Source organism: Falco peregrinus, chromosome 8 (assembly GCF_023634155.1).
Source record: "Falco peregrinus isolate bFalPer1 chromosome 8, bFalPer1.pri, whole genome shotgun sequence".
Classification (NCBI taxonomy): domain Eukaryota; kingdom Metazoa; phylum Chordata; class Aves; order Falconiformes; family Falconidae; genus Falco; species Falco peregrinus.
Window position 1 is genome coordinate 14,570,947 of NC_073728.1, and position 23,777 is coordinate 14,594,723.

General features: G+C 45.7%; 1 protein-coding gene across 5 annotated transcripts in view; it reads left to right on the forward strand.

The window, feature by feature from the left end:
* PLEKHM3 (pleckstrin homology domain containing M3) overlaps positions 1–23,777 on the forward strand; it is a 122,572-nt gene that overhangs the window by 89,412 nt on the left and 9,383 nt on the right. For 4 of the 5 annotated variants that reach the window (XM_027786144.2, XM_027786143.2, XM_055813114.1 and 1 more), the window contains one exon: positions 2,402–9,057. In XM_027786144.2, coding sequence (XP_027641945.1) covers positions 2,402–2,579 — 178 coding nt within the window. In that variant the 3' untranslated portion in view covers positions 2,580–9,057. Of the gene's footprint in view, positions 1–2,401; positions 9,058–9,863; positions 9,993–22,540; positions 22,724–23,777 lie in introns of those variants that run through there. The other variant, XR_008748603.1, reaches the window with a different exon arrangement.

Genomic DNA, 23,777 nt, shown 5'->3' on the forward strand with positions numbered 1-23,777 from the left:
GGACTGGCAGTGGTCACAGTGGCTGCCAGTTCAGTGCACTGTGAGACCTGGAGCTGGCTGTTCGTGCTGCCTCTGGTTAGTGCCCGACAGTGTGGGGTCCTGGTCAGAGCTTCAGCTGTTGCACTAGCTCTTATAATTAACAGCACAGACGTTTCTTCTTGCTCTTTTTGTTCTGAGCAGTGTGAGAAAACTTTGTTAATTCTGCTGCTAAGCTTATTTCTGAAAAATGAATCCACATTAATTTAAACACCATCAATCTTACTTTTTTCTGTGCTGATGGCCTTTGACTGGAGAAGGCAGGTGTGCTGGCTCCTCTCTCATCCTGCTCCATCAATTTCAGCAACAATTTCTGAGAGGTTTTGTCACCACCATGCACGCTGTGGAGAAATATTGAGCGAGTGTAGGGAGTGGCAGTGCAAGAGCGCAAAATTACACTCCTCATCAATCATTCCCTCTAGCAGCGTCCAGGGCACTGCAAATTGCTGACTAACAAGGGAGAATTAGCTTGATAAAATCGCCATTAGTGTCAGTTCAGAATGATGTAAAGTTTTAAAGACATTGCTATCCTTTCTTTCTCTCCCTCATCCATTAGTGTGTCTGTTCTTGGAGATCCCAATCCAGCAAAGCACGTAAGCACATACTTAATTATAGGCAGATCAGTAATCCCAAGGAAATCACTGGGATATGAGTCTTAAGCATGTGTTTATGTGCTTCACTGGATCAGGGCCATAACACACACTCTGAGTACAGAAATGATAAATATCTGTGTCAGCCAGTTTCTTGATTCAAAACCAGATTTAGACTTACTAGTGGGACTTAAAAATATGATGATCAAGTTTTATTGCAAGAGAGCATAGATGTTAGTAGATATACAACATTATACTTAGTTTTACCAGTTTATGCTAGCTAGAAATGTGTCCCTCTAAAATTCTGCATAGCCTTCTCAAAGCCCTGCAGTTACTAAAATCTAGACCATGGTTGGGCTTTTGCATAAAACTTAAAGTGCAGCTACACCAGGAACAGGATCGGGAGTATTTTAAAAGTTACGGGTGAGATGCAGATGCAACCTAATATAACAGGTTGTGTTAGCTTATGGACTTCTCTCAGTACTGCCAGACAGCATGCCAGGTACTACAGTTTGCCTTAGGGCTTCTCAGTGTTTGGGGTTTATTTCTTCATGTTTTCAATTTTTCTTCACAGTCTTGAGGACAAGAATCTTGTTTCCGAGAGGGAAAAAAAACCACACAAAAAAAGCTTAAAGCAAACAGACAAAACCCCACTAATGATAACAATGGGTACTTGGATTCTTATATAGTCATTTGACTACAATAGCTGCAAAAAAGGAAAAAAGCAAGGCATTTCAAGACCCCCCAGAATCACTAGGGTGACCAATGCCCCTCATTTGTATTACAGAATTGCTTTAAATTTTGGTGTTTTGTTGCTTTCATTATTTGATTATCCCACTGGAATCTAAGACTTTGCACGTCTTTCATCCTTTTTATTTTTTTCATCTGGTTACAAAGCTGTAGTGACTTAACTCATCATTACAGACAGTTACGTGCGTTGAAAGGCTGAGAATATCCAACTGTTTAGTTGTAGCCCGCTCCATGATCACCAGATGTTTCATTGCTCCACAGCCATCTGGAACTGCTGGGGCTTGATCTGCTGTGACATTACATCCATTGCCTCAGAGTGCCCCAAAAGTAATCTAGTCATCTTGTTTGAGCATTTGATTTTTTTGAAGTCATAATATCACATTTGAGAACAGAATAGCACAGCTTTGAATGCCAGGAGCTGTAATTGTGTTGATCTAGTCTGATCTTCCACAGGACGCAGAGCAGAAAATATCGCATACCTCTGGTTCATATTTTGCTTTGTGGAATGACTTCTTCTCCTGCTGTTGAAGTGGACTGTACTTTACTCTTTCCAGAACAGCTGACCACTGGAACTTCAATCGGGAAAATGTCATATCTTGGCTGTTACAGACGCTGGAATATTCTTAATGGAAATGAATATTGTTGCTCTTCATTTACAAACCAAAGCAGCAAACTTGTCTTTCATAAAACAAAATTGATGTCTATTCCGTGATAGACCTGAATACTAGTTAATAAGAAGATAAGTGTTAATCCTTCTAAAAATTTCTGTCTGAAGTGCTGGGCCAGATTCTCAGCAACTAACTGCAAATGGATGCAAGTCAATTTTTGTGGTCCTGAGCAGCTTTAAACCAGCAGAGGTGTGGGCAAGACGGTGTCTTTTGCAACTCCACTCTTTTGAAACATAATGCTCTTTGAGCTACCAGAACTGTCTGAAGGAATGTCCACTGCCCACAATCCATGTGAAGTCCATTGCATGCTCTGGTCCTATTTTGTCATTCAATTTTGACACTAATTTGTGTTTGCAGGTGTGAAAGCTGTGGTGCTGTCTTCCACTCTGAGTGTAAAGTGAAGGCTGTGCCATGCCCCAGGTGTGTCCGTAAAGAATTGCAGAAGAAGCAGAAATCCTTCTGGAGGCGACTGAATATGGATGAAAACTTCGAAGAGTCTTGCAACATGTTTGAGTTGTCTTATCAGAACACATGAATTTCTTAAGGCAGTAGCCAGTCTGAAGAGAATCCCTTTCCCAGCTGCCAGTTCAAGCAGCTTCTCAGCTTAGCCAGGCAGAAGTCTTTTTGCAAAATATTATCTGACCTTCTTCATCTGTGAATAGCAGCTGCCAAAGTGGCCATAAAGCCTTGATGGCTTTGAAATACCAATGGCTGAACTGCATTTTGCGTTGAAGTCCAGCCTCTAGCTGTCATACAAAATGTGGTTTACTTGAAATGCTTTAGGTCTAGCTAATTAGGCACCCAACTTTTTCTTTTCCACCTCTGGAGAAGATTTTTCATCAAGGCAGTAAATACTTGCTGCCCTGACCACATTATTTTTTATGTTGTTCATTTAGAATTGATGAATCATCTACTTATTTATGTGTATTATTTATTTATTATTAGCCTCGGCAGAGGTTCTGGTGAGGTGTTTCACAGAACCCAACAGGGCAGGAATGATTTTAAACCCACCTGCTCCTGATGTGAACACATGGTTCCATTTCCTCGTGTTTCCAGAGAACTGTTTTTAAAGGATCAGTGCATTTACCTGTCACTTCTCCTTGAGGAAAGAAGAGTATCTCCCATCAAACCTTATTTGGGGTGCTTGCAAACATAAGATGCAGAATAATGTTTCAGCTCTGTTTATATATTTATAACCACCCCAGTGAATTATTCCATATGCAGATAAGCAGGGGACTTGCTACTGTTTATGTTCAGGCTGGGTATATCGGTTAAGCTCTGTCACTGAAGTCCGCTGAGTTTTACACTGGTTATTCTCGACCTGTGTGAGGCCACATCCTCATCTCCAGTAACATGTTGTTTTCTGACTTCCTGCTAGTCTCGTGTTTTAAGACATTTTAAGTGTCCACATTGGTTTTGTTTTTATTTCATGAAGTTTACTTTAAATGTTTCTCTAACCTGAACCTGTTAGACTGATAGCCAGGAAAGTGGTCTTGCCCACGTTGGTGAGAAAATGCCTCCAAAACTGTGAAACACTAGTCTGCTGTGTTCATCTGCAACTTGTGTCCTGTGTTCTCTGCGAGCACTAAGGGATTTTATACTTCTGTAGTGACTTCCATGGTGGAAAGCGAAGTTCCTCAAGATACGATTCTGCTCCACACACCTGGAACACAGGGAAGTATTAAACATGGTGAATTACATATATTGTGAAAGGGGAGTACATGATGGATTTAACTGAGGAGATGTGTCATCACTGGCGGTGTGTTTAATTCATTTTGGCTTCGTCTCCGGTAAGCACTTAAGAGATTGTCCCTCCAGCCCACATTCTTAACTCTTTTCTCCAGACCCTGCAGTAATATGTGTACTACATAGATATGAAAGTGTTCACATATATATACACACAGACACACACATACACCTATGTACAGAAAGCAAATATTGTTTCAGGAGAAAAAAGCCAGTTGCATGTGTATTTTTCCTCTCCTCTCACATAGGTTTATGAAAATGCAAAATACTGATCTTGGCTTCCTATATAATCTGCAGGCTGTTGTATTCAAGGCAGAAAGCAGTCTTGGTCATTGAAGCGCCTCACTAATTGCTGAAGTATTTTAAATAAAAGAACAGGAATACGTCATGCTTATGTTAAAAGGTAGAATGCTACAATGAATTGCCTTGTACTGGAGTGTAAGTGGTTACCTTTCCTAGCTTCCAGTCAAGGAAAGTAGCTTAATCTGAGCTTTCTTGATTTTGAGTGCAACTACTGTCTCTCTCTATACATATTTATATAAAAGCATGTTTATATCTGTATACATTAGACAACCAGTGCCTTTCTTTTCCAGAAGTCCTTCTCTCAGTGGGATTCTTTGGAAGGAAGTGAGGGTTTTTCCATGTTCTTGGCAAAGTAGTATAGGGATTCCCATATTTAATAAACCTAGTGAATCATGCACCTTTGTCACTTCCCCTACATGGCAGTGTCTGTCTCAGCTCACTATTCCTCATGTGAAAAGCGTTGCTTTTGGCTATCATCCTTAAAGATGTGATGTTCCTTGCAAGTCCATTCCCACGTGAAGAATTCCCTGCATGTTCACAATGCAAACACTAGGGAAGTATTGTGGAATTAGTCATGCAAACAGGAACTGCAGTGGTACTGGCTGAATGAACAGTATGCTCCTGGGGTTTTCAGCATGCGTTACTACTAGTCCTGTGGCAAAGCCAGTAGTTCTGAAACTGTCAGAATCTAGCAGGTACTATTTTAACTTAGATCTAGACATAATGGTAGACCATTAAAGAAAAAAGGGCGGTGTTCTTCATATCATCATGCTCTGGTGTTTAAGATCCCTTACAATGCTGGTCATGTCCAGCTCAGTTTAGAGAACGCTGCTTATGTGCACTGTCAAAAACCCTACGGAGTCAGGGAATCAAGGTTTAGACATTGCAAACTACGACTTTGACAGATGTCCTGATCTCCGAAGTACCAGTCGTGTGTGGGTAGTTAGATATCCTAGCTGATTCTGGAATAACAACATAGACAGCATTGGAGTTACTCTGGGTTTGTGCAGGTATTACAGAGCAGTTTCTTTGCTGATGGAGAGGAGAGGGGGAAAAGAAAAAAAAGAAGGAAAAAAAAAAAAAAGAGTATGATGTCAGTAAAACTACTGGAATAATTAGTCATGGGTCTGGAACCACTACCATTACTAACGGCAAAGAGCAGAAGGGTGTTGTTACAATATACTGGCAGCACCCAAAGCTTTATGTAAAAGAATGCTGTACAATACAGGTCAAACTCACTTCTTTAAAATCCAATGTTGTGGTAAAAAAGCCAGTTTCTAAAATGGATACATGTTCATTTCTACTTTGGAAAAGTAATACAGCTTTTCACAGTAGCTATAGGAGCAGACTGTGATGTGGAAGATGCTTTCCTCTCAGGGATGCCTAGCTCCTGTTCAAAAAAAGTTACTCTGTATGAACAGTTAAGATAAAGTCTTCTGTCGCTGCCTTTCGTAAGCATAATGAAAGGCTTGAGCCTCGCCTCAGAAGGTGCCGATGCAGTAGGAACAAGCCCTATTCATTTTTCAGGACTGCAAGGCAAAAGAGTAAACTGAAACTATTGCTCACATTACTAGCTCAGAAGACCCAAGTCTAACAGGACAGTTTTCCTGCAAGAGCCATCTGCTAGAAGGGGACTCAGTCTGGGGTCCTGTAGAGACGGTCTGGGTGTCAGACAGCACTGTACCCCTGGGTGGTTGCCTCTGCTGTACTGACAGTGCTGTATGCTGGTCCCCATTTAGATTCTTTTCCCAACCTGCAGCCCATAGCCTGCACATGGCTCTGCTCTGCAGACTTCTGGGTGGGCATCGGCTGGCAAAGTACCTGCGGTCTTTCCGGATTGCACAGCTCTCTCCACCCCCCATCCCCAGGTGAAGTTACATCTTGTCCTACCCACACATGCAATAAATTTTAACAACAGCTTTTAATTGTGCATCAGGAATAAAATGTGCTGTTTGTCTCCTTCACAGAGGAGGTGCTTTCATAGCTGATGGGGGAGGGATTGATCTGTACATCCGGGTACTGCTTTTGCTTGTACAGAACTTGTAATCGGTGTAGAAGTAGGGTACTTCACCGCAATGGACTATAGCCTAACTCTACAACTACTTAGAAATGTCTCATCTCAGTTTAGTTAGATACATATTGTTTTAATCTAGGACACTGTAGCGATCCTTATTCAAGTCTCTTTTCCTCTTTACCATGACCCTGTAGCTTTCCTTTAATGGGAAGAAAGACCTACCTAGGGGATGGAAATTGCACTTCTTTTTTATATTACCAACCTATAAAAGAGGAATTTGGCTCTCTTACGTAGAAATCTTTTTATTGCTTTTTTGGGCCTGTCTTAGGTGATAAAAAATGATGGGTTTGTGATGAGACACAACATTGTGGCTGGCACATACCAATATGAGCTCATTGCTGGGATGATAGGAATTGGCAGCTGTGAGGCTTTCCTAGGTAAGTGGGAGAAGGTACTTTTTGGTGAGGAACTGGTTTTTCACAATACTCCACAAGCTCTCGTGGCCCTGTTAGGAGTAAATCATCAGGGTACCTCTAGGGCTCCTCTTGTCAAAGCTTCTCTTAATATCAGGATACTGTGTGTATTATAATGGATTGATGATAATGTCCTGAAGACTTTAAAAAAAAAAAAAAAAAAAGCAGGGGGTATTTATTAAACAATGAAGTGGGGAAGCTGCACACTTGTATTATGCTTTTTCCCTGTAGCAGCAGAAGCCACTGAGTTTCCCAGGCTTCCCAAGGTCACGGCCTGGATTGCAACTGACTGTTGGTCTGTAGAAAAGAAATGTAATTGAGTAATCACCATAATCTTCTCTCTATTTTCCTGCTGCAAGCCAGTCCACCCTCTCTCTCTCACTGCCCCTTCCCTGTCTTTGCTCACAGTGCTGAGCCTACAGCTGGACTTTGAGCTTCATAGCTCATGGCGTTGCTTTTGAACCAGTCGAGTCTGATCATTCTCTCCTTTGTAATTTGCCCTCCAGTTTTCCCTTCCCAGTAGGAGTGCCTTACAGTACTGTATATTAGTGTCTATCTTCCTGGTTTGGATTTCCTGATTGAATCTGCTGTTCGATTAACTTGTAGGCTTGAACTGAAACTCTCCTGTGGCTGCGCATGCTCTTTTGCAGAGGCAGCTGAGTAAATTGGTTTGCTTGTTCTCCCTTCATGAAGTGAGCTCTACAGGCTGCATGTACCAGCTCTGAAGACACCAAGCGACATGGAAACCCCTCACTTTTGCTCAATTTGGTGCCTTAAATTTTCAAAAGTGAAGTATTTTGTCAGGAATGCTCTGCCGTGATGCAGTGTGTTTGGCATTGGAGCTCGAAACCCTTGCTCATGGAGTTTCTGTCTTGCTAAGAGGGGTGACCATAAAATGTGTTTACTGTCTATGCTTTGAGAGGGAAATATGAGAAAGGGTGGCATGGAGATTGTGTTGGGTTTTATTACCTATATTTTGGAGACTAGCTGGGCTTCTTTTCAGCCAGAAATGTGATGGTGCTTATGTGAGACCTTCAGGACCTGCGCATATGCAATAATGGCAAGCACTAGGCATTAAAATAGGGTTGGGTCACATGCAATTGTGCTCCTTCTGGGACCGCTGGCCCAGACCGCGCCGCATGGCAAGGGCCTCCCATAGGCACCCCCTACCCGCATGCACAGCGGGGTCCAGCGCTGAGGAGTGAGGGCATTTCCTCAAAGCTTCATTTTGATGCAGCCTGGTTCCCTGAAGGTTAACCTAGTGAGCGTCTGGTCAGCCTCACCTTGGAGAGAGGGTTAACCTACTTAAATTTTAGCATTATTTGCTAAAGTATGTGGCTAACTCTTCCAGTATGTATCAGCCCTGAACACGTGTCCATACTGACTGTGATCTTTTAAGTCCACGTTTGACACCAGTAGCAGGATCCCATTTGACATGGCAGTGCTGTTGCTGCATTTTAGCAGTGTTGTGAGGAGACAGCCCGGATGGTAATGTGCAAAGTCCTCCTTTATTTGAAAACCCTGGTGTGCACACACTGGCTTGGGTCATATCTTAAAATGCCAACTTCGTCCAAATTCCTTAGGGTGGCTGCTAATCCCAGTCACAGAGATGCCACTTGTGGGCAGCATCCGAGAAGTCCAGGCCTGGAAAGCTGTCAGCTCTCTAGGAGCAAAGTCTATTAGGCCTCATCTAATTGCACAAATGTCAGCGGCTCATTTATTTATTTGTGTCTAACGCACATGTTAAACCAGTATAAATCCTTGAATACACAGCGTTGTTTTGGTGGAAAAAGAAATCGTTACATTTTGCTGATGCACTTGTCTACAAAGTTGATCTTACTTAAACTGAAGTGTACTTTGGGCCTGATTTTTAATGGCATTGACACGTGTGACATCTGGTTAGCTTATACAGTCCCTTCTATACTTGAGCTAAGCAAGAGTAAGAACTAATGAGCAAAACATGTCTTTGAAGAGTTTTAAGTGATAAAGGCAGCTTCCAAATCAACTTTAGTTCAGCCAAGGCAGGTAGAAGCCGGGCACGGGCAGCAGAGCGCAGTGGCTGGTGCTGGCCCTGGCAGCCTGGGCGTTCCTTCCTGCCAGAGCACCAGCTCACCTGCAGCATTTGTGATGGATTTAGCATCACTGGCAGCGCACCCTGAGTTTTTGGAAAACCATTACATGTGGTGCCACTATTAACCTATTGGCAACATCATTATGTGTGTTTCATTGTTCTTGTGTTTACATTGTTTGGTTGGTTTTTTACTCTTGACAAGGATTTTTTTAAATTATCTGCAACTACTAGGCAATAGCCTTAATTTATTATTGATGTGTAATAATGCTATAATTTAAATTCAGTGAGTTGAATTGCTTGTCGACACTTGAGCGGGGTTTATTTGGGTTCACTTGTGATGGCATTAGTGCACCAGTCCCTCCCTCGTGTATAAAGGCAACTCTCAATAAACACTAAAAAAATGTTACTCGTCCTTTTTGATTTGCCTTCTGGTGGGTACTGCACCACGGGTAGGACAAGCTTTGAAAGAGTGCTAGTTTCCTGCTGGTGAAAGTCTTCCAAATCCAAGCAAATTATGATATTTACAGTTCCTGAGTCTGAGCTGGGAGGTCTTTGGAAATACGGTTAGTGACTGCATCAAGCTTTGTGGGTTTGGATTCCCAGTTAAATCTCTTGTGTTTCTTGAAAGCCACGGATACCTGAATTTTTAATGGTGCTGACCCCCAACAGCTTCCAGGGGAGCTTACTGGGAGCTGTTGTTGTTGGGCACCTCTGGATACAGGGCTCCTGGGAGGCACATGGGAGGCACAGGGAGGCAGCTCCCCACTGCGTGGCTGTCACATGGACCTCTGCCAGAAGGGTCCAAGCTCAAGGCCTGGAATCCCAAGTAAGGGAGGCATCTCCCAGCTGGACTGAAGGGACCACTGAAGGGCTGGAAGGGCAGGGGTTTGCCCATGTTGTAAGGGCTGTCTGACTAGCGGGTGTTGAGCAGGCATGATTCCTGCTCTTCTGGGCTGCTTCTTCCAGTGCACCAGCTGAGGAGCTTCCACAGCTCCAGGGAGCTGTGGATTTGGTGACTGTAAGGATCACAGTGCTGAGCTGTGGTGGAGCTCATGGACCTAAACCCCCGGCTTGAGGGCCCCCAGAGAAATCCACACCTAGCCCCATGCTCTTGTGGCTTTCAAGGAGAAAGACACATGCCTTTCCTCACTGTCTTGCCCCTCCTCAGAAAGACCAGAAGTCCACCAGGAATGTCAATCCTCTCTCCTGCAGGAACCTTTGGACTTCATCCCTGTGATGAAATCAGCTACAAGCAAGGAGTTAATATATGACAGGGACCACACAAGCTGCACAAGAAAACCACGTGCAAGACCTTCTCTTCCTTCTTATTTGCTTTACAAGGTGAGCAAATTCTGTTATGACAGGTCCTCCCCCTTTCACTGCCACATCCCATCCTCACTTCACCCTGTTAGAGATGGTGGGAAAAAGCATCGGCACAGAGCAGAGACCGTGGGGCCTAGGGAGCCCTGGGAGAAGCACTTTGGTTGGGATTTTTTCTGTCCTCTGGTGGCTGTATTTACAACCTCTTCTCTCCTCCTTGCCCCTTCCCAGCCTCCCTGCTGTGCTCTGTTACAGTGTATGAACCCTCACTGAAATGAGCTGCTGAAAGGACATCCTCCAGTAGCTGTCATGGGCAGCTTGGGGCTGGAGTCTCAAGCAGTATTTCTTTTGGTTCCAGTCAGGAACTAAAGTGGTGGGATTTTTCTCCCTGTTGTACATTGTCATTACGTGAAAGCTGTACCCTCCAGTGAGGTGTAGCTCTGCCAATAAAACCTTTCATTGGCAGCTCTGTTCTCCTGCACATGCACCCCCAAAAGCCATGCTTTTTGGGTTATGTTAACCATTTCTGTTAATTTATTAGCTAGCTTTTCACGCAGCAGGCCACAGAAAATACCAGTCAGACCATGAATTGCATTGTCCCCTCCAGGTCCCTTGGGAAACAGTGGCAAAGTGGCATTCATTTCTGATGCTGAGCAAGGGACACAGACTGGCCACCTTGTGCTCTTCATGGTTGATACTCCTCATGCTGGTGGGGCAAAACAGTGTTTTATAACCATATAAGCTTATGTGTTTGGGGATATTAGATCATGGGCAAATCTTATAACCCCTTAGGTCCAACAGCCAGTCTGTTGGATTTTGTACTTACATTTTCTTGTTGCATGTTAAATGCCTTACAATACATTGAGCCAGAAGAGCTGATCACCGCCTATGGCCAAGTCCCATGAGTGGTATTATGGTTCATGTTGCCTAAGCCTGCTAAGACAAGCTCCAGCACTTCTCTTAAAAGGTCAGGACAGTTCCTTTTTAAAAAGTTACCTTTCTAGCTCTTAGACCAAAATTAACTTTGCTTTAATATGGGGAGGTGGCCGGTTTTCTAAAAGGTGGCAGAACTGGAATGCAGCTCTTCTTCTGGGAATAAGTGACAGTGTCCTCAAGCTTGTGAAGTCCTGAGGACACTGTCTAAAATAAATGAAATGGTACAAGCTCCTTGTCCAGAACTATTCTCTAGGCTGGCTGAAGGAAGTAATTTTTTTTTTCTTTCGACTTTTCCATAACATGTATGATACAATCCCAATTACGCTACAGTAATAGATTAACTCAATTGAAGCTAGCTTCCTCCTCCTTTCCTTAGGGACAGAGAGGGACCTTCCAGGTCTGAGGCTTACCATACTTTTTCAGTGAAAGGCATGCTGAGGGCAAACAAAAATATTCTGGGAGTGTGTGTACATAGCTCTGGACTGTCTTTTTGAAATAGTTCTTGTTTAACTAAATACTCTCCCAACTAGTGGTCCCATCTAGAGGCCTGATTATTACCACTATGAGAAGGTGGTGAAAAGCATCTCAGATAATCAGGTGTCACAAGTAAAACCAGACAAAGCCTCCAAGGCAGGCAGGAGTAAATTCCAACCGTTTTCAGCATAGACAAATTGGCACTGAGGCTGTAAACTTGCTCAGAAGTCAGTCTGCCGTTTATAGTAAGTGACTTTTGATTTTCTGTAATTGAGCTCAAGGCATTAGCCTCAGATATTAAAAATGAAGTTGTGAGGCTCATCTGGAAAGCAGAGAAGTCAGATAAGAGCTGGTGTTAAGGCCTGAACTTTCATTGACTTGAAAGTTTCCAGGTGTTTATCATGTAGGTACAATATAGTGTATTTAGCAGGGAATAAGAAGGAAATGTTAGCAAAGTTAAGTATTGTTTAAAAAGAAGAAAATGAAGTCACTGAGTCTGCGTAAGAAAGCAATAGAGTAATCAGTGTGCATGGAGCAGCTCAGTCCAAAGTACTTTCCTAGCACTAAAGATTATAAATTAATCTCATTTGTGACTGATGCTGCAGGCAGGTACCTAAAGTGCAACAACTAAGTCATGAAACATGATGAGTGTCTAGTGGCTCTCCACTGACTTGGTGTCTTGCCTTGCAAGTAATCCTGATTTCTGAGAGCAGGGGGTACAGACTCACACAGGACCAAGGTTAGAGTGGAAAAACAGACCCAGCACCATTCTGTCTTCAGACACAATTGCTTGTGACACTGGTGGATGTTGTTTGTTGTGTACACATTGCAAAACGTCCTGTTCTGGCTTGGACTCTGCACTTCTGAAGAGTGCTCGTCTCTGATTTAACAGACAGCGTGATCGATCCTTCAAGCAGGTTCAAGCTCAGCTAACTCCAATGGAAGCTGCAGTTTGTGAAAGAACCAGAGCTGGGCTCTCAGTGTTTAGAGACATGAGCTGTAGCAGTGTGTAAGATCGGCCGATTCCTTGTAAAATGCGTGTGCATCTAGCGCAGACTTAACCCTGGGTGATAACAGGTAAAAGAGGGCGAAGGCATAATAAAATGTGGGTCTCTACTGTAGGTATTTACACAGTATTGACATTGTTAGCTGTGCTTAGAGATTTATGTCAAGTGTAACTGTACTGTCATAAAACAATAAAGTACTTCTGTGAAGGGCTTAGGGCAAAGGGGAGGCAGAGAAGTCTCACTATATAAGGCCCTCCTCCAGCACCCCTGGTAATCCATGGGAATGTTTCCATAGCTGTCAGCAGGAGCTGTGTGGAGGCCTGCTAGGGGAGGGCAAGCAGAAGCAGCACGTTTACTATGTTTAGAGTAGGTAACTAGTGATTTTGTCTTGGGGGAGATATTGCCACCACCAAAATTTAGGAGCCTAACACAGATGACAAGTCCACCTTGCAGTCAGCAGAGAGATGAGGGTTCCTCCCAGGCAGCAGGGATATATCTGAACTGTATTGTCCTCTGGTGTTTCATAGAAATGCTGACAAGGGCCCATAAAAGCTGAGAGAAGACATTAAGAAAAATTCTGGGCTCAGGGTGGTCGTGAGGTGAAAAGAGCAAGAGCCCAGTGTCCCAGGGTTTCTGCACAGTGTACCCTGGGCTCGGCACACTTTCAGCTCTAGGCTGTTGCAGCTTCACTTCTCACACTGGGCTCACAGTAGGCTTCCCCTCAACATTTTGGCTGCAGGACCAGACTTTGCAGCTGAGCTCAGTGTTTATATGTAGTGGACGAAACTGAAATGCCAGTCCCAATCAGTCAGAGCACCAGGGAGTTTAGATCCAGGCACAGTGCCTGCCTGTCCATGGCTCTGTGGCTCCTTTGTCCTCAGTTTGTCCTCCATGCTCATTGTCTCTGGTCTTCATGAGGTTATGGCAAGATTTCTTCTCCAAGCCAAGCCGATACATGGGACCTGCTAGTCTTGCTGCAGAGAGGTATTGCTCTTCCACTAGAGGTGATTCCTATGTAGTTGTTCCCTGGTTAGATGACACTGCATGGGAGGGTGTTTTCCTGCTTCTTTCCAGACGCAGGAGGTAATTATTTTCCATCAAAGCATTTAGCAGAAGTATTCCCCACCGTAGCAGTCCCACAGCGGTCCTGCCATGGATAGAGAGTTGCCTGCTTCCTGACCCTGCTCTGGACAATGCTGCTCAGAAATCAGCCAGCTTCAAAAAAAAAGAAGCATCTCTGTGGAGAAGAGACATTTCAGAGCCCTTCGTAAATCCAAGCGTTGCTGCCAGCCTGGCTTGCTTTGCTTTTCGTGTCAGGAACCAGAGTGCTCCACACCTGCTGGTCTTCGCTGTTCTCTGCGGGAGCTGATATGGGCTGTTTGGAAAACAGGTGGGTAGGTGTTGAGCGCTTCAGTGTTTGATTCCATGTCTCTCAGCTGTCTGAAATAATTTTGAGCCTAGGCAACTGGATGAGCCTTCCATACTTCCTTCCCAGAAGCGTTGCCTATGCCGTTTCCTGTCCCAGGCTGGATCTTAAAAGCTGATGAGTAGAGCTGAAATCTGTCCCTCACTTGTCAGATACATCAGCCTCTAAACTCCAGGGGTAACTTCACACTGGGGCAGCCCTCACAGTGCATGAGCTCACTCCAGCCCATGTGTGAGACTGGGTTGGTCCCTCCCTCTGAGTCCTGGGAGGTGTCACAGTGGCAATAAACAGCCTCATTCCCATGTCATCTGTTGTCCCTTTCAGTCCTCCAGTCCTCCGCTCAGCTGGTGCTGGAGATGTGGCCCAGTGTGTTCCCCTACTCCCAACAGCACCGCAGGCTCCTACTCCACAGGACCGCCACTGTAGGATACCCTGTCCTTGCGCCCCACTATCCTTGTGCAGAAAAAGGGTATTTTAAGCTCAGTTCAATAAGAGGTGAGCACTTTCTCTTGCATCTGTACCCAGAGCAGAGTGCCACAGCACCAGCATCCCCTTGGGCTTTGTGTGTGATCTTTTCCCATGAAATCTCAGTGGTGTCCTCATCACATGAGCTCTTCAGCCTCTGGGATGGTGAGACAGCTTGGGAGATTGAGATGATCCTTTCAGTTTGCACATCTCTTGCTCTGCATAGCCAGCCGTTAAAACTATTCACTTTACCCTTCTGTGTAGGAATTTGTGGGGGACCTTGGAGCAGATCGCTAGGGACTGGCAGGGGCTTGCGTGCAGAAGAGATGTGGAGCAGAGTGTGTTTCTTGCTTCTCGCACTGCGCTTCTTTTTATTGACCTGCCTTGCTGATTGGAAAAGACCCATGTCCCCCCCACAGCCCCCTCTTCCTCCCCAGCCGCACAATTGTCACTGCCAATTAGTGCATTGTTAGGGCACACAATGGCGCTGTGGCCACTGGAATGGGCTGCTTTTGTGCATCTCCAGTCGGCTGTAGGGGCAGTCAAGATTCATTTAGGGCCTTACACAACATGGACAGAAAATACTATCAGAAAAGCAAAAGGGGGAAAGAAAAAGGGAGGGGGGGAGAGAGAGGCAGCAAGAGGAGGAGGGGGTGAAGCCTGCTATTCAGGGGTTAGCCCAGCCGCATGAAAGGCCCAAGAAGCAGTGCCACATTGAAGACGCCCCTTGGAACACAAAAAGGAACCAGGGCTTAATAGTAATTAGTGGGCAAACTGCAAAGAGCGCGGTGGCTCGCCAGTGAATTGTTCCTGCACTTGCTGCCACCGCTGCCCCTTCCCCCTTCCCTCCGTCTCTGGCCGGGAGGGGAGCAGCTCCGGGGTGGGAATTAGCAGCCCTCTGCTACCCACCACGCTCCGGGGAGGCCTCATCTAGCTCTTTTTGTGGCAGGTAAATTGGATTTCATTCTCTAAAGCTTGTAGCCGATTACAGGAGGTACTTTGCAGCCAGAGCAGGGCACAGGGATATGGTTTTGGGGCCAGCACTGTACCTGTGCCAAGGACCTGTAAAGCAGCCCGGTCCCTTTTGGCAGCCCGGCACGGTTTGCCTCACGGCTAGGCTGCATTTGCCCATGGCCTGTCCCTCTTCCCCCGGCAGAGCCTTGGGGGTCACTGCTGTGGTTCCCTTCTGCTTCCGTTGTTCCCCTCTTTGCTCATAACACAATCAACTGTACAGGTTTTTATGATCTGTTTAGGGAGAAGCCTGATAGCAGCTTTGTCAGATTAGAAGCTGTGAGGAATCTGCTCAGGCTGAAGACCAAACCTTGCCCTTGCTTCTCCACGGAAGACTGCACAGCGCAAAGAGCGCTTGCATCCACCCCTTTGCCCTCATTTCTGTGCCAGCTGTCAGTCATGCTAAGGCCTTCATTGGTATGTACAGAGTTTCTTAAAGCACGTTTTGGCCCAGCACCGCTGGGGCTTGTCTTGGGTAGTTGCATGAGTGTGCAGCAGAGTACATTTAATCTCTACTTCTGTGGAGATCAGCTTGTTGCTGTTATCAGGCTCAGCTCAGCTCCTGAACTGCTCGTACTAGGTTTAGTAAGGAGCTCCTGTGCCCAGCAGAGTTAGCTGGGTCTCAGGAATATGCCACGTTAAAAGGTCCATAAGGCAGGTTTGACGTCACATAAATGTGCTTAAGTAATGAGGAGAAATTCAGGGCGTCTTAGCCCAAATGGAAAGTACACAGAGACACAAAATTATGAATCATTCCTTTTACGTTGTCAGGGAATCTAATTAAAATCTGTGGAAGAAAGCTGCAGGGCCTGGTGGTTAGTTTGCTGGCTCTTCTCAGCTAATGGATGTGCATTTCAGCTATCCTTGGATACAGGGGTGCTGGAACAGGTGCTGATCTCAAGCACAACCACACACAACGCCACAAACTTAGACTGGGCTCTTGTGGATTCAGCTCAGTACAAATCAGACCAGACACCAACTGATCAAATTTAGTAGTCTCTGCTGGAAACGTTTGCAAACATGAAAGCGATACACGCACATGCACACACACACATACGGTTCTGAACCACCGTCTCTCTTCTGCTAGAGACTGAAAATACCTTCTCATTTCCTCTGTTAGCTACAGGTGCAGCAGAGAGTTCCTCTAAGATACACGGGCAAGCTTAGGAAATGCAGTTGCTGCTCCAGTACCAGTCTTTTTCCACCACCTGGAAGCCACAGCTGCTCTGTATATCTATATAAAATACATTTGATTGTATTAGAACAGCGACAATAAGATTCACAACCAAGACTTTTGGTCTGTCCAGAATCCCATCACGGGTTTCACACGAGGCTGAGGGCAGCACAGCGGGCATCAAGGGCTCGGCTGGCGTTGCTGGGATGGCTCCCACAATGCAAACACCATCAGGGAGCTCACGGCGTACGTGTCTCACAGATAGAGCTAGTTGAAGGCGCTGTCTCACAACACAGAACGTGTCTGTCTCTCACCAGCCACAACACATCCTCTCTCTACTAATTAGCAACATCCCTGGCAGAGCCTCAGCTGAAAGGATTACGCTCTGTTCTCACCTTGCCCTCTCCCTTCCTCCCCCAAAGAGGAATGTTTAGTCCTGTCGGGATGCAGCCTGGCTGGCCCAGGTAAGGGGTCGGCCCGTGCCCCTCCAGACAGCCCCTCTACCAGCAACAGATTTTGTCCCCGGGACAATCAGTCTGGCCCTGAGTGACGGCCACACAGCATCGCATCCCTGCAGCGTAGTGCCGGGGGTTGTCAGCCTAATGTGCTCTAGTGGAACGGAAACAGAGAGCAGCATCTGCAGCAGGAGCCAGAATAGTCTTTTTCCAGCTCAGGAGGGAAGGGTTGATTTCCCAGCTCTGTGTGGCCAGAAGGGCGAGTCACAGAACTGCAAAAGCATGGAGAGTTGCCTGTCCTTTCTCCCATTTTTGGGGTTCCTTGGCTGCTGGGCCCAAGAGCTCTTTGTACAGCAGGTACATTCAGCACCTAGCACAGTGAGAGGCAAATAATGATGTCGCGTGGTGGAAACTTGCACAGCAGTTTCTCTGAGTGCACCCAGTGGGGTCCTGCCTGCCTCGTGACAGAGTAACAGCTGGGGGTCTGGCAGTGCCAGCCTGTGGGAGGCATGGAGAAGGGCTCAGCCGCTCCCTTGTCCCAAATAGCGGAATGGTTAATTTCATCAGCATAAGGGAAATACATAGTGAATTCTGCTGCAGCTGAACAGACTTCTCTAAGCAAAAAGCTGAACCAAGCTACTCCACCATTTTCATGCCGTAAGGAAGGTGGTGGCCTGTGTGAACCCCATCTTTGCAGTGGTTATGCTGCCTTTTTTGTCAGCTTGTTGCTTATATAAAATCTATTTGATTGTGTCAGTTTGGTAAAAAAAGCCTGTAAGAGGACTGCACAACCTGGTCATCAAAGACTTTTGACAACCCTGTGCTAGCACTTGTGGAAGGATTGAAAATACTTCGGAGCACTTTCTTGCATCCCCAGGGTGAATCCCAAGCAGGGTAACATCGTGTGCTGCATGGTGCTGCACATGGTAGTGAGCTACAGGATTTAGAGAATGAATTCCTTCTTTTGCCCAGCAAATCTCTTGATGTGCTCCAATTCTGTAACACTAGTCCCTGCTAAAGCTGTTGCCATTTAAGATTGAGCTCTGTGGGTCACTTGCATGTATTAATTTTTCACATCTAACTAATGCCTAAATGTGAACGTTGTTAGCGACATCCTTTCCAAAATCACTTTGACCTGTGTATTACGTTACCCCGTGAATGACTTGCAGAAGGAAGTAATCAAAACATGTATAGTTCCAGCTAGTGCTAATTGCCTTTTCATCTGTTTCTGTCCCTTTTTACTTGTGTCCAATAAATGTTGATAAGGCAGGGATTTAAATCTGTACTTCAACATAATTTGGTTCATTTAATGGGAATGACATGACTCACTAAGGCTTAGCTCCAAATATTCCTCCAGCCCTGTGTCAAGCACTTCAAGGATGTCAGAAGCAGATATGGAGAATCTGAAGTGCCTGGTCTTAGCAAGAATGCCTGAAAGGTCAGGGAGGGGACGTTGTTTCAGGAGGTGTCTCCTGAAAGGCCTGGGTACGTACTGGTTCAGGAAAACACGTGTATTGCATATGAACTTTCCAAGGGTACCGCAGATGAGTATGCATACAGGATAAAACTTGCAAATGTGTGATTTTTGATTGCCTCTGATCTTGGGTGGGCAATGTGGCGTGTTATAAAGGAGGGCCTGTAGCAATGTCTGGAAATAAAGATCTCTTAAGATTTCCTCAAGAGGTCCAAAATTGCTGCATCTGGAAAATTTTGATCACAGCATCTTGAGAGGTTAGTGAAGAAATGCAAAGTGGTTTATGCCTTTGAAACCTATTTTGACTGTATGAAACCTCATATTTTCAGAAAAGGTGAGACTGAACTTGAGCTATTCTGAATGCAGACTGAAGTCACTCCTAACAGCAACAGTTGTTATCATATGTTTTTCACCAAGTGACAGAATTTTAAGCCCAGGAGAGACCAGCCATATCCACAGATGTTCATACCAACAGCAGAAGGCCAGGAGAGAGCAGCCATAACCGCAGGTGTTCATCCCAATAGCCATTTCTTTGTAAGGTGCGGATTTAGCAGACAGCAAGTTTCTTGGGAACATTTCTATTGACTGACCAATTCTCTCTGAAAGCCAGGCAGGATCTAAGGGACAAGTGCTCACTGGGCTGTTTCCTGGCTGAATTCTGCCCAATTTCCCAGCAAGCTCCTGGCACCCCAGGACCTCCCCCATCCTGTGCTCCCACAGCATTCCCAGGCAGGGGGCTTCTAGGACTTCATGTTGTGACAGGAAAGCTCCTAGCTTTTCCTGATGCTGCAGAATTTCTCAGAAGTACGGGCAGCTCACCCTGTTTGGCACAAACTGGTTTGTTGTACATTGGGTTTTAATGTTGGGATTTTCCACAAAACAGAAATCGCAAGTTTCAGCCAGCTTCCGTCCAGGCTGCCGAACTGTTTTCTCCAGGGGATCTTGCCCATTGGCGGTTACAAACTTGCCTTCTAACTCCAAAGTATTTGCTATGTTTTCAGCCAGAGGTTCCTCTAACCTGTCTCTCCCTTTGCTGCATTAGAAAATGGCTTAGTGCTTTTGTCCCCAGAAATAAAGGACTGCAGCTGTAATGGATATTATTTTAATGTTGGTGTAAACCAAGCAAATAGAAACAAGCTTCCAAAGGTTGTGACCTGAGGCAGGGCAGGGAAAGCATTGTGCCAAAGCTGAACTGCTTGGAGTAGTTTTACCCTGAAGGTGTCTTACAGCTAAGGAGAGGGCAGGAAAGGGAAATTCCTGTTAAGAGATGGCACTGATCAGAACAGCATTGGTCTGAAGATACGCAGTAATTAGTCTATATTATTATTATTTCATAGAGACATTTGATAGCTCCCATGTATGAGTTGGGGTTTTGTTTTATTCACGTGGTCAGAGTCAAAGCTGGTGTAAGCCAGCACTGACCTTGGCCAGGCAGTGCAGCTGTGCTCCTTCGTGCCTGCTGAGGAGCCTGGCCAGGGGTCAGGCTACAGGGAAGAGGTGATGGTCCCACCTCACATGCACACGGAGGGTTTATGGTGGAAACCACAGCTTCACGGCTGTTAAGGTCACCTTTGCTGGACATTCAGTTCAGACAAGGCAAAACTTGGATGGTTCATGGGAAATGCCCTGCTCTCTCAGCTGGGAAATGGCCTGAGTGCTCAGACCACTGGAGTGGCAAGCACTGGCCCCTTGGTCATGAAAATACCTCAGATTTCATGCTTCAAGGTTGATCATTTGGCAGCTTTCCTGAGAGCTCAGTTCACTTACAGCTGTAAGCATACAAATGCATGTGTGGTATAATCACCCTGCTTGGAAATCCCAGTGGAGCAAAGTATTTAACTCTGAAAAATACTTGGGAGTAAATTCTTTGCAATGTATAGAGCAGCAAGCATTTCAGAAGCAATCTAACTGTGTATTTAAACAGTCATTACTACCTTCTGGGCAAATAACACGTTTTGAAAATGGTCTCTATACACAATAGACGCTAACAGAATAAATCCTAATTGCTCTGAAGGACCCATTAGGCTCTATCAGGTCAATACATGGTGGAGGTTTTTGAAAGTCACTCACCCTGTTGTTACATAAGCCACAACTTGAAAGTCCATAAATAAGTATTTGCCCAATGAAGAGTGAGGGCTTTGCCAGGGCCATACTAATTTATCATGTCAACTTAACTATGGGGACTGGTCGTTTTTTGCCAAGGGCCCATGTGTAAAAAAAAAAAAAAAAAAAAAAAAAGTTAAAAGCACGACATGATGTGTTTCAAAAACTGCATATCTGAAAAGTTTCAGGCTGCACTATGCCCCCCAACAAAGTCAAATTGAAGTTCACTGCTACCTCCTCATCTCAGCATTTTGTGAATCACAGCAAGATTTAACGGTCAGCTGCAGCTGTGGTGCTGATGGCCAGGCGGTGGCATGGCAGGACCCTTCCTCACCCCCACCGACCCTCCTGTGCCTTTGAACTGGGGCCCTGACCCTGCTTCTGCCTTCTGCGTGCTGCAGTGGTGGCACCTTGGGACAGGAGCACCCCTTCGGAGTACCAACTGTGCCTCACAGAAGGGATCCCAGTGCCTGGGGAGACTAATGCAAACTAATTATGTAGATTTTACGTTCATTTGTATGTACAGATATTGTTAAGTAATTATTGGTGGGTCTGGGAAGATGAGTTTCAAATGCAGCCGCTCTTCCTGGTTTTACTTTAGTCTTACTTACCTGAACATCTGGTAGCAGTTTACAAACTGTGGTGCTTGTGTCAAGTGTTGCTGAAGGCTCTGGCACTGTTAGAAATCGTGTTTTGCATTAATTCACTCAGAAGCCGTCTAGTTCCATGTAGGTTTTTGAAGATAACTACGGTTTGGCATGGTTTTATTTTCCTGTGATGGGTCAAGGTGCGTAATTGTACAGGCCGATGTAAAAGCAAACAGTATTGATGTAGGTTAGGATTTTCAAGAGAATTTCAACAAGGCATCCATGGTAAAAAGCATCCAACTGATTTAAATTGGAATTCCTGTCCCCAGCCCACTGCTTTTAAATCATTTGGGCACATGAGAAAATGTTTCCCCCTGCTGCAGTTTCACTTCGGTAGGATTCAGGTGCCAGGGTCCCTTCTGCACGTGCTGGCAGTGGTTGTCATTCTGCTCTGCCTGCTGGCAAAGGGCTCAGAGCCCCTCCCCCCCAGTCTCCCTACCTGCTGGGTCTTTTCTGCCTGCGGGGCAGCAAGGACCTTGGTCTCTTACTTCAGAGCCTTCCTCCAGGTCCAGTTACCACCATCAGTCTTGGTGCACAGGTGTGCGGTGCTGGCAGCCTGCAGCCTTGCAGCTTTTGGGTGGGAAGGCAAATGCTTGGCACAGGTGGAGGCGGACAGCGCGCCCGTCCTGGTGCAGCATGCAGCCATGTCCAGTGCGTAAGGGAAACATCAGTCTCCTTTTTATACCAGTACACGGGGTCTGCTGTGCTGGAGCTGCCTGGGGGCCGCATCGTGATAGCGAGCATGACAGCAGTCTATCTCTGCAACCACGGCAGGCAGTAACGCACAGCCTTGCCAGTCTTGTGCTGCTGCAAACCACTTTGTGGTCCCCAGCACCCCCTCAGTCAAACTGTTTGTAATCAGGGGTCACTGATAATTTGAGCAGAGCCTGAGCTAGCACAGCCTCCAGCTGGTGACTGGCAGGCTGCCCACCAGCACCAGGAGCCCACTGTCACCTGTGCTGGGCCCCCACCGCTCCCTTCCTGGGAGCCAGACACTTTGTCAGTGGTGCAGACAAAGCCAGGATTTGCCGCTGGAAGAAGGGTCGAGGGCCAGGGATGGCGTGCTGGTCCTACAACAAGAGGGGCAGGAGGTTCCTGCCCTGCTTTGGTACAGGCAAAGCCAAGAGCGAGATCAGTACTCCCCCGGCTTTGTCCCTGCCCAGAGCCTGGGCTGAAAAGCTCTTTGCAAAAGTCTGCTGAATAGTCTAACAAGGGCAAGGGCAACAGCTAGTCTTTACAAAGGAAGCTCACTTAGTCCTTTTCTAAAGTCTTTTAAAAGTCACAGTATCCTTCACAAAGGCAATTTTTTCCAGGTAAACAGTACAGGCTGACAATAAAGCAGTGACAGAACCAAATACAGAAATATTTACCATGTTGTTACTTTATTCTTCTACCAGGAACTGCAGCATCCCAGCTGAAAATGCCTCAACAGGTGGAAGTTATGTCCATGAGGACACATATATTGTCAACACCTGCCCATCTCTTCTGGGATGGAGCCACCGGCAGGGACTGGTTGGGCTGTTAAGCAGATCTGTCTGCCATGGTGGAGCTTTACGAACACCTCTGCATATGGATTAAAGGTAAAATGATTTCCTAATAATTTGTAGAGTTTTTTAACAACAATAGCAAGTTCTTAGGGGTGGGAAACACTTTCTCTTTTTTCTCCAGGGTTTGGCACGGTAGGTTTTGTGCAGGCACAGCTTCTGTCACTAATAGTGCTGGATGCACATAAAGCACTGTACTCTCATACTGTACTGTAGAGATGAATAACAAGCTGTTCTGGTTGCTCTGCTACATATTCATAAAAAACAAAAAGGAAACAGAAGCACAGAGCAAGCCAACAGATGTCTACCTGGCTCTTAATTGGATTTTATGTGTCCCCAGCGTAGCAAATAGAGCATTATTTACAGCCAGGCTCTAAGAATTAGATACATCTGGAGGAGTGGTGAAACCTGAACCAGACTATGGGAGTTGGTAGGTTAACTGAAATGAAGAGCTGCCCCATTTTCCCCTTCTTATCTTCTCCCTTCCCACCTATGTACTGGTTCTCCGTTGTGTGTTGAATCAAACCAAGATACTGCCCAAGGGAATGCTTATAAAAATGAAAAATGCCAGCAAAAAAGGAGAATTTCTAGTCTTGTGGAGCTTCATCAGCATTTTCTAATTGTACAGCAATGATGATAATAAAAAGGCTGCCCTCTGCTCTCAGCTATAATTTGGATAATCAACTGAAAGCCGTAATGAAACTGTCTGTGATTGCTTTCTGCTGGACTGCTAGTTCACAGAAGCTCATTGTTGGGCAGAATTAAAAGTTATGACTCCTGCTACAGGGATACACCACTGTGTTCCAAAGGAACATGTGACTTTGTAATTCTCTTCTGTATGGCTTTATTACAGGCAAACCTTGCATAAAGCAAAGAGGTATAGAGAGTTAAGCTTTTGTTTCTTTGCCTGTTTTCTAGAAAGTTGTTCAGTGTCAGAGCTGGCAGTACCAGATAGCGTGTGCGCCTGGCCGGGGGCACTTGCAGGCACATCGGATTTGGGGTGGTCTCTGGCCTTAGGGTGCATGTGGCCTTGGGGCACGCTGCCCGCAGCACAGGAGCCGCAGGGCAGCAGGCGAGGGCAAGGCGGGAG